The following is a 13,790-nucleotide window of genomic DNA, read 5'->3' on the forward strand; positions in this document are numbered from 1 at the left end:
CGCCCCATCCAACCCAGTAAGCAAAATCACACCTGTATCGTCCCCATTGTCCGCAACTCCGGCGAGTCCTCCGCCAGCGGATGTCCCTGCTACTGCCGCTACACCGGCCGAAGGAGTTCCTTCCAGTTTGACAACACCATCGGAGGCCCCAGAAATGTTCCCTTCCAGTCGCACGCCGCCAACGGTTTCTGCGCCGGAAAGTGCAAAAGGTCCTGCGGCTGATGAAACATCGGCTTCGATTTCAAATGCCTACAAGAGTTCATTCGTTCTCACGGGACTGGCTCTCTGCGCTGCTTTGGCCATTTAATTTTGTGCTTTTTTTTCCACCACTGCGATTTTTTAAATAGGACTTTAGTATTTATTCATTTTGCAATTGCTAATTATTATATTATTAGAATGTTGTTAGTTCCATTATATTAATTCGATGGTCCTATAGAAAATAACATTGGACAAAATTTGTTTGTTTGTTTGTTTTTTTTTTTTATAGTACTGCAACCAGAATATTCAAGTTGTGTGTATGATGCAATTCTAAATATCATAGTTTTATATAGTAAATTTAACCAAATTGAAGAAGAGGAATTAGTAGTTTAGGAGGAGGAGAATATTGATGTAATGAAGTGGGATTATGAAAATGAGTAAATCTCTTGTGAAACAGTTTCACGAATTTTTATATGTGAGACGGGTCAACCTTACCGATATTCACAGTAAAAAATAATACTCTTAGCATAAAAAGTAATACTTTTTTATGGATGACCCAAATAAGAGATTCGACACACGAAACTGATTCGTGAGACCATCTCATAAGAGTTTTTGTGTATAAAAATTTGTATATGGTGCTCAACTTTTATAAGATAGCGCAAATAACTATTTATTTATTGAAAACACTTCTGTAAATTTGTTGGAAATAAACCTAGTGGCATGATACTCGGTGTTATGAGTGTACTTTGACAAAGCCCAAAAGGCCCACGATAAACCCACCTCAAATATGGACCCAAATTATGTTTAGATTATGACGTCCAATTTCAATATGATTTTACGGGCCGGATGATCCGCCTCGTTTACCCGGTTAATTGATTTTTAATTTTTATCATCTTTCTGTAAGTTACCGATCAAATCGGGGTTTGTCCATTTCCTCGAAACTTTTAAAATCCAATTTCAAATTCCCATCTGCGCTCGAGGATACGTGAGATCCATCGTTCGTGCAACGGTCACACACAGTCACACACACCCACACTTTCAAAATCTTCTCCGAAGCAATTTGGAGTAATAATCGTTCTAACCAGATCTATTTGTTTGGGGAATGGAGTTTTGGTGATCGTTCGGCGTGCCGTTGGAAGGTGGCACAACAATGGAGAAGCTGTTCGTGCAGATCTTTGAGCGGAAGAATCGAATAATAGAACAAGTGAAGCAGCAGACGGAGTTTTATAACCAGAATCTGGCCTCTAAACTCCTAATTGAAGGAATCACTCCTCCGTCTTGGCTTTGGAACCCTACCGGCTCATCCGACTCTAAAGGTATTCCCGAAAGATCGACCCTAGGGTTCCGATCGATTTGGGGTTGTAAATTTGCTTCATAAGTTGGACTCCATTTTTGTAAAAAAATAGGCTGGTGGGTTCCCTTTCCGAAATTTAGTTCTTTAACTAATATGATCACTTTAATCGTCCGGGACTTGAAAAGGCACGAGATTTTGTTATATAACGTAAAAACGGAGAATAAAATTTCACTCCACGACAAAAATAGCGTATTTTTTTGCAGCACAAATATATCTGATGTTGATGGGTTTTTCCCTTCTTCAGTAATGGCATTGCGAAAGGAGAGGAGTTATAGTAACTCACTACTTCAGGGAAAAATATAGCATACTATATGTTGTACTTATTTTGAGTGATAGTACTTCTCGTTCTATTCGTAAAGTTCATGCTAGAATAAATCTAATCACAACAGAACTCTGTCAGTTTGCAATTGTTTGCTCCATATTCAACTTGTTCTAACTTCTACGATACCTTTGCAGCCTTTCGTTTTCCATAACAATTTGAACTTGGAAATTTGGTAATGAAGATATCACAAGTCAATTGGTTACAGATTATGAAATGTGTTGGCTTCTTAACGTGGGAAAGATACATGAAATTTGAATTAGTTGACCTGTTAGCAACATGTCATTGTTCAAATTATTGCTTCCTTGCAGAACTGAACAAGGAAGAGCTGATCTCTAAACTTCTTGGCCCATATACACTAGCCTCAGTCAGGTGCTCCACTGAACAGTACCCCTTGTACGACAAGCCATTCATCTCAGGAGCTAATCAAGGTAGTCCAACAGTTTCAGCCACCAGAGACGACGCAGATGCTGGTTGTTCCCATAATTGTGCTCCTCAGTTAGATTTTAGTATTACATCACCTAAGGCTCAGACAACTGGATGGTTCTCGAATATTTCTAACGAACCGGATCAGTCTCGGGTTAGAATTCAGAGATCTAAGCCTAGACAAAAGGCTCTCGAGCTTCGTAACAGTGCAAATGCTGTAGCTGAGAGTGCATTAGATCATGAAAACATCAGTGGTATTCTTTCAAGCAGGATTAGATCGTCTCTTTCTTCTTCCAAGCAGACGCGTAATGAAAATAAACTTGCAGAATTGGAAAAACTTTGTGCATTTGGCCGTTCATGTTATGATGATTTGGATTTGGACAAAGCAGCTTGCCAAAACAAAGACAATGGCATGGATTTGTACTCTGGCAGAATTACGAGGTCTAGAAGTCATGTCAAAATTCTAGGTTCTGGCAGAACTTCATCAGAATTTGGCCACTCTCAAAATGATAGAAAAGACGAGTCATTTCATGGTGCTCGCACGAGTAAAAGGAGCTCTGTGTGTAGGTATAGTCGAGAGGTGGCCGATTATCGTAATAGGCTACTGCAGTCAGCTGGATCTTCAGCTGCTTTTGGTGAAAATGATGGGGACATCAGATTGGATAGAGCAGGTTCTCCGAGCAAAGAAAAGGGAGATGCTTATTCTGGAAAAATTTCTTCGTATAAAAGCTTTCATAGGCCTCAAAGTTGTGCTAGTGTTTCATGGACAGCAGATAAATTTTCAAATGATGCTCAGAGAATGGTTGGTACCGTAATGGATTTTGGGGATGATTTAAATAAGGACCATATTGATGGATCCCCAGTTAAGAAGAATACTTTTGATGTTGGTCATGTAGATATGGACAGCCGAGGATCAATTTTAGAAGGCGGCAAGAGTTACGAAGAGAGTAGCAATATATCTGAGCCTGTACATTGCTCTGAAATTCCGTCTTGTTTGGGTACACTGTCAAGATCCTCTCCTACAAAGAAGTCTGCTGCAAATGATAAAGTTCAGAATTTTTCATGTTGTCAAACTAGACTACCTCGATGTGAAACAAAAGATATGCTTGATGAGCCAGGAAATGTTGATTTTATGGTGAACAACGAGCTTGTTTTACGCAATCTTATTAATCACTCTGTTAGTTCAAGTGTGAATGGTGATGAACATATAAGGGTTAGTTTAAGTTCAAATGGTGCTAAACATAGAAGGCAGTTGGAATCTTTAGTGGCAAAGGACTCCATAGATAGTTTTGTGTCTGAGGAGATAAAGCAATTAGATTTTAGTGTGATTAAAGAACAAAACTCGAAGACCTTCTCTTCTAGTTTTGGGAAGAAAAGGCCTGATAACTCACCAAAAAACGTGTCGGATCGTGATTTATTACTTAACAACCAAATTCCTATCCACGGTTATAACCCTTCTTTGGGTGGGCAGTCACCAGAGGATTCAGAGGTCCGGAAAAATGTTGACGCTTCCGAATGTGATATTCAGGAGCACCTTGACATCTGCGCTGAAAAATACGTCTCTCTTATAAGTGAAAATACCACACCAAAGAGGCCTCGAGATAATATAGATGGTGGGAATTACCAATATTCTGAAGTTGAAGACGAGGCAGATATTTTGATGTCAAAAATGGTGGACACTTCTACTTTACCATTTTGTCCATTGACACTATATTTGGAACAAGGGAATGAAACCTCGGGAAAGCAGGTCATTGAAGAGGTATGGCATTCATGTGAGCTCGTTTGTCCAGTACAATAAGCCATTGTACCTATAAAACTTTAATGCATGTGGCCTATGTATTCAGTTTGAGTGGGTTACAATCCTATGATAAGTGGAAGATTACTTGGCTGATATCTTTTTAGTTAGATCATAACTCATTGAATGTTTCCCTTTCTTTTATCATTTAGTTGTTTTTATTATAGTTCTCTAGCAGGTGTTTGGTGAATTTCTGGGTATGATTTTCCTTTTTAATAAGAGGCTCACGTATTCTTCATCAAATTAATTTGAGCCTCAGTTTTAAATTTAAACTCTAATTCTATGTCTCCTTGTTTTGGACTGCAAGAAAGGTGATAGGAAAATTTTCGCCGAAAGCAACTTATTGGTCATCCACATTGGATGTATACACAGCTGATTGTGGGCAAACTTATCATAGTACACTAGAGTAACTGTTATGAATTATGATTGCTCTATGTCTTCTCCCCTATTAAACGTGTACTGTTGGCGCTTTAAGGGTCACAATTGCAAAGTAAGAATGCACATCCCTTTAGGAGGAGAGACCATAATGTAGCATCCATCATTGCAGTAAAGCCTTGGTTACTAAATTACCATCCGTTTGCATCTGCCAAGATTCTTTAGATGTAAAACTTGATTGTTAACATGCCCAAAAATAAATAAGAGGAACAAATACTGAACTAATGTTATCTTTTCGCTAGGATTTACAGAAAAACTATTTATTTTTAATGAAATATATTTCTTCAAATTGTTATCTAATCATACAGGTGCATAATCGCTTGATACCTGTTTGTACATTTTCAAAGATTTCGGCTAATTCTTCCATGCTAGGGACTCATTCCGCCACGATTCATTTCATTTTCATTTGATAGGGTAGTTGGAGTGGTGAACGCAGTGCTAAGAGCCCAGAAGTTTCACATGCTACTGGAAGCAAAGACAGCAGACAGTCTGGTTTTCCCAAACTAGCCGATAACTCAGGTGAAGAGTCCCATGGTTTCTCAAGTGGACAACCGGAAATGGCAAATCCAATGTGTGTCTCTATTGACAAAATAGAGCATTTTCCCGCACAGGAATCTCAAATTTTATCACGCCTTACTGGGGAGGGTCAACATGCTGATACTCCTGTTGAAGATAATAGGTCAGTAACTAATTATAGAAGTACGAAACATGGTGAGGACTTGTTACTTGAGGGTAGATTTGAACTTGTCAGCATTGGATCAAGGCCACAGCTGAAGAGAAGAAAGGTTGAAGAGCTACAAATGAATAGATTAACCTCTTATCCAAGCTCGGTGGAACATGTTGGCAGCATTCAACGAGATTCTCCAAGTAGATATTCGAGGGACATAGAAATGGATGTAAACGCTGATTTGACAGATTCATTAGATAGGAAGATGAGTGTTGATATAGAAATGGACCAGAATAAGGATATAGATTATATAAATACAAAATTTTTTTTTCACATAACGAGAAAGCTTCAAGCTGAAAAATCTCCTCAGTCGGTGGATGGCCAGCAGTCACAATGTTTGGTTCTATCTCCAAAAAATGAAGACCTGAAATTTGTTGCTGAATCGATGCCTGTGTTTGAGAGGTTCGATGTAGAGACACAAGCAGATTGTGGTGACCTGGATTTTGCTGCTGATGGTGTTGATTTGGCTGAATTGAACCTTTCAAGGATTGCAATAGAACGTGCTAGCATTATAGAAGAAATGTGCAGATCGGCTAGCCTGGATACACCCATTTCTCATTTATCATCTGCTTTAGTAAACCCATTTCAGTCTTTACCAAATGGTCTTCTTGAGCACTTGGACTTGAAGACTAGTTTACCTTTAAATGTTAATTTCAACAAACAACTAGATTCTGGCAAGAGTTTTGTGAATGATACGGGAGGTGCTCTTGAAAGTATTGAAAGGGTGCCATATTCTGTTGGCCTACCTTATTCTGGAACACGATATGGTTGGAATTCAAGAATCCAACATGCATCTCCTGTTGGAAGGGAAAGGCTGTCATCACACACTGGAAGTTCAGAGAAGTGTTCGATTTCAAATCCAGAACTCACATGTTTCCCAATTGAGGAAGACCCTTGTATCAGCGAAGACAATAAAAGGGTAGATGAGATTGGAGATGAAGTCGAAGAAGACACTGATTCATTATTGGCACACAATTGTAATGTGCCGCATCCGCTTAAGGATTTGACAAATATGAATCTAAATCAATCTGTATCAACTTCTGCACAGCAGGACATCTTGAGGGCAGATACTTTTGATGTGAGTGCAAAATCTAACGTTGGTGGGACTCATGATGATGTCCGATGGAGTCCAAAAAATCATTCTAGGTATTACAATGGGATGAGGGAAAATCAAAGATCCTTTTTGGGGAAATCCAAGAGAAAGAGCCACCAGACTTTATCAATTGGTTGTGATGGAACCAAGAAGGCCAAAATATCAATTGATGGAAGGGTCAGCAAACCAACTTTATCAAGTAAAACCAGTTTGAAGAAACAGGAGCAAAATCTTTCATTGAAGGATTCTAAGAGGAATAACATTGTTTCAAATATTTGTTCATTTATACCACTGTTACAACAGACACAAGCTGCTGCTATATGTGCAGGTTGTTATTTTTGCTTCCTTTGTGCTTGATAATTCTGATGATAGAATTAGTATTTTTAAATAATTTAACAATAATGATTACCACTGTACCCCCAGACCCTCAGTTCGATTGCAGTTCATTTTTTAGTGTCAGAGGAATTATAATCCACATGCTTATTTTTAGTTCTGTTTGGCAAACTGTTCTTGTTCATCTCATATGCTTTTCTCACCGAAGTTTGGTAAGAGTTCGATTATCCTATAAGCGCATTTGGTCCTATGGTCCTTATTGTTTGATTACTGTTTTCTTTGTTGGTCAACATGTTTTTTATTAAATCTTTATCATTAGATTGAATAAGCTTTGAACTTTTAAGATTGCTAGGATTCAGCTGGATTTTTTTACATATTTGTGTATGGATTTTTGTGTAGTGGTAAAATTTTAGTACTGAGAGTTGATACTCGAGGATCTAGGAACTATCTGAAATAAAGGCTCCTTCTGAAATATTATATTTTTAAGTGGTGATTAGAACTATGGACAACATGCTTCGATGTTTTAGGATGGAACTGAGGTGCATTTCTGTTCTTTTTTTTTTTTTTTTTTTTTTTTTTTTTTTTTTTTTNTTTAAAACTTCTCATACCGTAGGAAAAAGAGACATCAAGGTGAAAGCCCTGGAGGTTGCTGAGGCTGCAAAACGTCTAGAAGAAAAAAAAAGAAATGAACGTAATAATAGGAAGGAAGCTTTGAAGCTTGAACGTGCAAAATTGGAGGTAGAAAATTTGAGAAAAATGGAACTTGAGAAGAAAAAGAAAGAATTGGAACGCAAGAAAAAAGATGCTGATGCCATTGCAAAGAAAAGGTCGAGAGAGGAAGAAGAAAGAAAGGAAAAGGAGAAGAAAAGAATGCGGTTAGAAGCAAAGGTACGACAGAGGGAACAAGAAGAAAGAGGACGGGTTGAGAAAGCTGACAAAGAAAAATGGCATACCAAAGTTGTGATTCTTCTAAATAACTTGATGTTCTGCTTTGTTTTACTTTCTGCTACTTCAGCCTCACTTATTTATTGATAATCTAGGATGAGCAAATCAACAGCAGGAAGCCTTGCAATGAGTTTAAGAAGGAGCAAAACCGTGGAGTCGTGAGAGGGGACAGCGTGGCTTCAAAAAAAGTAGTCATTGAAGAATGTGTTACTTCTGGTGATTCTTTTGAAGCTGAAAGGGTGGGATATTTTCACAACAAGATATAACATATATGTTTAGATGCTGAATGTTTTCTATGCTGTTGTGTATTCTAAAAGACACGAAACTATTACCGCCTTATTTATATGTTAAAGATCCTTTCCATTCAGTCCATCACATCTAGTTGTCAAAATATTGGATTTTACAATCTGAAATGATTTTTCTGAATGGTTTGTAATAATTCACTGAGACACTTGAGGAGTTATTTTACATGCTATACTTGTTTTCCAGGCGCTGCCCACAGTCGACAGATCACCCAAAAACGAGGACTTGATAGTTCAGAAAAGGCAAGAAAAATCATATGAGATCTCTCCATATCAATGTTCAGACGACGAAGATGATGAAGAAGAAGAAGAGTTACCCACCAAGAAGTACATTCCATCATGGGCCAGGTGATTAACTCAGTTGTTTTCTAAATCTTGGGTAATATTTGGACAGGACATCAAAAACACTATAGCCTGCTGGCTTTGGAGGGAAATTAACGAGAAGAGTATTTAAGATGGGGAAAAATAAGAGAACACGTTAAAATGATCAGGGAATGATGACGAAATAGAAAATTTTGGTGTTTTAGTAGCTTGTTTGTCTCTTTTTTATGCTCTCCTTTTTGCACGAGAAGATACATTAATCATTTATGTGGGATTTGGATTATAGATATGCTAGACTTATTTTCTTTCGTTCAATGGTTTAAATAATAAATAAGAAACAAATTCTTGCATGCATTTAATGTCTTATTTTAATCTCGCATGCATTTGGATTATAGATATGCTCTCCTTTTTGCACGAGAAGATACATTAATCATTTTATGAATCGTTTATTGGTGAGGACTGCAAAAGCCTTCAAGTTTTATTCAGCTGCCGCTTTTATTCTAAGATTAATGGGATCTGAGGTTTTTTGTTCTTTCTGCAGTAAAAGCTCCGTGGCTCTACTTTTACCCTTGCAGCGAAAAATGGAACCTGATTTGATATTTCATCCTGAAAGCTTTTGCAGCATGGATGAAGGTAAATGTGAATTCTAATTAGGTTATTTTGGAGGCGAACAAGTTTTTTATTGAAGGTTGTAAATGTCGTTGTTTAGTTCTCCTTCCTCGCAAGCTACAGCAGAGACAGATGGATGCATAAATCAAATTTTCTGGCTGTTGCAATAATTATCTCTGGACTTCATGGACATCCAATAATATATGCTTTTTCAAGCCTTTTCTCACTAAAAGGTATTTCTTTACTTTTCTTACCACTTCCATTGTTTGGTTTTGATCAGACGAAACCGTGCAATCGAAGGACAAATGATGACTAAAGAATTATTAGGTTAACTTACGCAGCATCAATTTGGAAAATACATTAGGTCATGTCACTAAACTGTTACATTTCCATTAAGTTTGTTATATTTTTTGTGTTTTCACTCTCAAACTACGACCAAACAAATAATATGCCTTCAAAAAAGTTCAAACAACTATTTTAAACTTTAAGATTACAGTTGGATCGATGAATTTCAAATCTCACTCTATATCAATTTATGCAATTTCAATATAAATGCGTGTTATTTGAAATTCATCCTTCAAATTTATGATAGATGAAATCTCTCGCTCCAACTCAAGTCCATCAATCCACGTGCAAACTAAATGACACACTTCTCTAAGATTTGCAATGGAATACTTAATTATATCAATATTCCCGCTTTCTCTCAACCATATCCACATAGTGAATGAATTGAAACCATCCATATTAGAATAGCAAATATTTTCCCATGTTATTGGTGAATTTCTTCGTTGAACATTACTAATCTTGCTTTTTTTTTTATTGCCCTTGATCTCTCCATCAAATGAATTGCAGGTGCTTTTTGTTTGGTTTGGACGGAAATTTCTGGCTAAAGGGGGTAATTCCGCTGGACTGATTTTGAGTTCAAAGGCATGTATATACTTGTATGAGTACGAAAGAATTGTACTTTGGTAACAATTTTTTTATTCTTAATTTCTATAATCATCATCTGTCCACATAAAGATGATAATAACTTGTTGAATTGTACCTGAAAGAAATGTGTCATTGAATCCAAATTCTTATCTCAAGTTATTGCAAGCAACTGCGATATGTGAGATTCATGTCTTTGAAAACTGAAGCAAACTGTGGATTTGGTCCAGACCTAACTCCAATGTTATGTTGGCTGGGGTCTAAAAACGTTAACGATACCAAAACTATATGCATGTATAGTTTGATTTGTTCTCCAATTATCGCGGAGATGATCGTCACTTCCAGGTAACCATATAACAAATTCAATGGAAATTGTCGATGTATGATGTTTCTTGAATTCAAATTACTTGCAAATGGGGCTTGTACTTATGAAGGGACTTGTGAATCCAATGGAGGGGAAACTGCAGCTAACGTACTGAAGTCCAGTGCTTCATTTCTTCACTTCCTGGTGTGCGCATGTGAGTATTTGCTGTTTTGAAATTGGAAATAGTACTTCACTTTGCATTTCATCGTCCTATCTGGTTACACGGATGATTAAAAACTGATAGTTTATGTTGTTAAGTAATATATCCAATTTATTCTCTAAATATATATAAAATTAAGTGATACACTATATAAAAGAATTACTTTAAATTTATTTTTAAAATGGTGCACAGATGGGCAGATCCAATATTTTGGTGGTTGAGGGGTAAACTGTCAAGTGTCAACCATAAATTTTTTTTTTTTTTTTAATTCTTGAAATTTTAAGATGAATCAGTCAAATCAATGCATCGACTTCAATTTCTAAAAATATCAATAATGACGAAAGAAAATCTTCAGATATATCATAAAAAAATTTCACACACAGGCGAGCAATTTTTTTTTTAAATGGAGCAAATATAATCGCTTAATTATTCACTGCTAAAATGGAATAATTTCACTGCATGCAAATTCTTAATCTGTAAATTACCCTCTTCCTACTCCTTGCATAGAGACATGAAACATTTTGAATCATTGTATATAATATTTCCTACTTATAGAAACATTAATCTGCATATAATTAATTAATTCACATAAATATATATATGATTTTACTTGATGGTGCAATTATTGACAGGAGAAGAAAGAGCACTTTCCCACAAAACAGCAAAAACCTTTAATTTTGCCGATGGGGGACTGTGCTCTCTCTCTTCTGTCAACACATTTCATCACCATCAATGTCACTTGTTTTTCAAGGAATTATATGGACAAAACTTGCCTTTAAACCAGCGCTTTTGAAATCTCAGGCATGAAATATTGCTGTTCACTCCATATCAGAGCACCAGTAGTTCAAGAAATTAAACTCGAGAAGTTAAGGGAGATGAAATAAATGATAGGAAAAAATATTTTAAGGACTGAGATATTGAAGTTGGTGTGTAATGGAATAGTGAAATAGAGAGAGAGCCAGGCCACATATTTATACAAGGAAGTAATAAATATGTATATAATTAATATACATAGGTAATTAATATCCATGCATACTCGATATTTAAGGGAGACAAAAGTTTTACATTATATTTTTTAAGGGTTCAAAAATTAAAATTATATGTGTGTATGTGCGTGTACTGTCTAAAAAGATAAAATTAATTAATAGGCCAAAAAACATTTTTTTGTCCACCCATGACTCTAGAAAATAAAGTACATACCTTATCAAGCATCGTGTACGTGGATAATACATTTGGAATGAGTAAATTCGAAATTAATATGTGTGTATATATAATAAGGTATATAAAACTATAAAGTTATGTGGTGATTAAATTGTCACGCTCATGTAAACAATTACCCTGTATCCGTACTCGCTTTATAAAAATTATTAATCAAACTTGTTATACGAGTACATTATAAACCATTTTAAAGTATTTTCATTTTTTTATCGACGTGGGAATCTGTATAAAATCTCTCACGAGCTTTGATATTTGGCAGTTTGGTGGGATTTAGAAAAACTTCCAGATCAAGGCAAAACCCTATTCTTGTTCAAAGAATTAAATGCCACCACTAGTTGGTGTTAGCATTAGCAACTATGAATATAATATTATGATTCAAAACTACCAATTTCTCTAAGAACTCTGGTGTCATGATGATGAAGGCAATAGTGACCAATAAATGTTGTGTTTACACAAATTTAGCTCGATAATGACTTGATGCCCAATCAAATTTTCAAGTGACTCGTGCTTTGTTTTTGCCTCAACCGTTCTTGCATGTGAGCAGGTTTTCCTCTTCGGGGAAATACACAGGGAGTTTCTAACATAGACCTAATCTCATGGGTTGATGCAACCACATATATATATTTACCTTCCCATGTTGACCACTCGTAAAAATTTACTATCGATCGGCGACGGATTCGATAATTTTTATGATAAATGTTGGCATAAGTACTATTAAAAAAATTATGAATTTAAGAAAATTAATATAAATTTATGTTTTTATGATCAACTGTGAGAATAATAGGTTCATTGCAAGGGGGGAAAATTTCTTGGGAATCTTGAACGAAAGCTGCTTCTTTAAACAATTGGATTGTTTTGGAAAGTAACCATTTTCTTTCGGTTTCTTTTTCCAGTGAAACTGAGTTATCATTCTATGTTTTTGGGCCTCTTTTGATATTTAATGAAATCTGACCAAAGGAAAGAATCTGAGGACTTACAGAATATTCTGAAATCTCAAATTATTGTGATTTTAATTAATCTTGATCCTCTAATTAATATTTCATAATATAATTTTCGTTATATTGAATAGATATTTGCCAAAATAATAAATAATTAAAGAATTTTGGAGCTGGTAAAGGAACCAACTTCATGAAAAGTTTATTGTGATTTGTGATCAAGCTTTGGTTGGCCTTGATAATATCATAAATCAAGATATTCCTTCGAAAATGACCAATAAAGACAATATCACATATCTATTTTCGTAAGAGGGGTCAATCTGATTCATAAAAAGTGAAAATTAATATTTTTAGATAAAAAAATATATCACATTTTAGAGTTCCATTTAACAAAATTGACATGTGAAACCGTGTCACATTGATTTTTGTATTTGGTGAAACTTTATTTAAAATTAGAATTACACCATTATTATATAACTTGATCGATGAAACATTTTTTTTATTTTACGGAATATTTTTTTTTAAATATTCAATCCTATTTTATCTATATTTTAAAATTTTTAGATAGTCTATCACTCATATTAAAAAAAATAGAAAAAGCATTAATTGAAAATAACAAAAATTATCATGTTTAGATAAATATTTCAACTGTATAAGTACACAACACGTGCAACAGGAGAATAATGTTTCTATAATAACACGAAGCAGATAATTTAAAACAAGCTACATAAAGTTTGACAAAACGAGTTGATCATCTTAAAGTCATTGATAATTCTATAATTTTATATTCACCGTTCTATTTTTTTGTGACGAGGAATTTGCAATTCATAGTTATTGAATTGCACTGAGTAACCCTTGAGATTAACACAATAATATGAAAATCATATCAGACAAGTAAAACTCATCAGACAAGCCATATGTGACAAACTCAACTAAAAAATGTTGGTAGCAAAATCGAACTTGTGATTGATTTTTTTATTACAGCTACTATACGAACTCGAGCCACCCACAAAACACTCTATTTGTTTGTTAAATGCACTTCATAATTAATGTGTACCATAAATTGACCATGACGCCCTATAATTAATTATTCTTATTTTTGCAAGTTAGTTAATTAATTGTCTCAACTCCTAAAATAATTACATCAATCTCTCAAATAATTATATTAAATTTGTCAATATAATTAATGCATAAAATAAATATTAAAAATATTATTTTTTAAATTAATTGTTATTTTTGTTTTAATCTTAATTTATTTTTTATTTACAAGTTTCAGCACATGTGACTTTACATCACGTGAAAAACAGAAAATAATAGAAATATCTTACT

At 35.0% G+C, this 13,790-nt stretch overlaps 1 protein-coding gene and 1 long non-coding RNA gene across 3 annotated transcripts; one reads left to right on the forward strand and one right to left on the reverse strand.

The window, feature by feature from the left end:
• Window positions 1-1,130: 1,130 nt before the first annotated feature.
• LOC140984513 (uncharacterized) lies at window positions 1,131-9,975 on the forward strand. Of its 2 annotated transcripts, none has more exons than XM_073451991.1 (9): window positions 1,131-1,514; window positions 2,183-4,056; window positions 4,941-6,675; window positions 7,294-7,637; window positions 7,721-7,864; window positions 8,115-8,275; window positions 8,790-8,881; window positions 8,958-9,090; window positions 9,710-9,975. In XM_073451991.1, the coding sequence occupies exons 1-8, from the start codon at window positions 1,349-1,351 to the stop codon at window positions 8,999-9,001; spliced, it is 4,560 nt and encodes a 1,519-aa protein (XP_073308092.1). In that variant the 5' UTR covers window positions 1,131-1,348; the 3' UTR covers window positions 9,002-9,090; window positions 9,710-9,975. The 2 variants fall into 2 exon arrangements, with proteins under 2 accessions (XP_073308092.1, XP_073308093.1); XM_073451992.1 differs by having other exon boundaries at window positions 7,294-7,568.
• LOC140984514 (uncharacterized) lies at window positions 9,023-11,259 on the reverse strand. Its single transcript, XR_012176630.1, has 3 exons — window positions 11,078-11,259; window positions 9,732-10,358; window positions 9,023-9,113 (listed from the first exon to the last, which is right to left on the reverse strand). It is a non-coding gene; the product is annotated as an uncharacterized lncRNA (long non-coding RNA).
• Window positions 11,260-13,790: the final 2,531 nt, after the last annotated feature.

Source organism: Primulina huaijiensis, chromosome 9 (genome assembly GCF_012295235.1).
Source record: "Primulina huaijiensis isolate GDHJ02 chromosome 9, ASM1229523v2, whole genome shotgun sequence".
Taxonomy (NCBI): domain Eukaryota; kingdom Viridiplantae; phylum Streptophyta; class Magnoliopsida; order Lamiales; family Gesneriaceae; genus Primulina; species Primulina huaijiensis.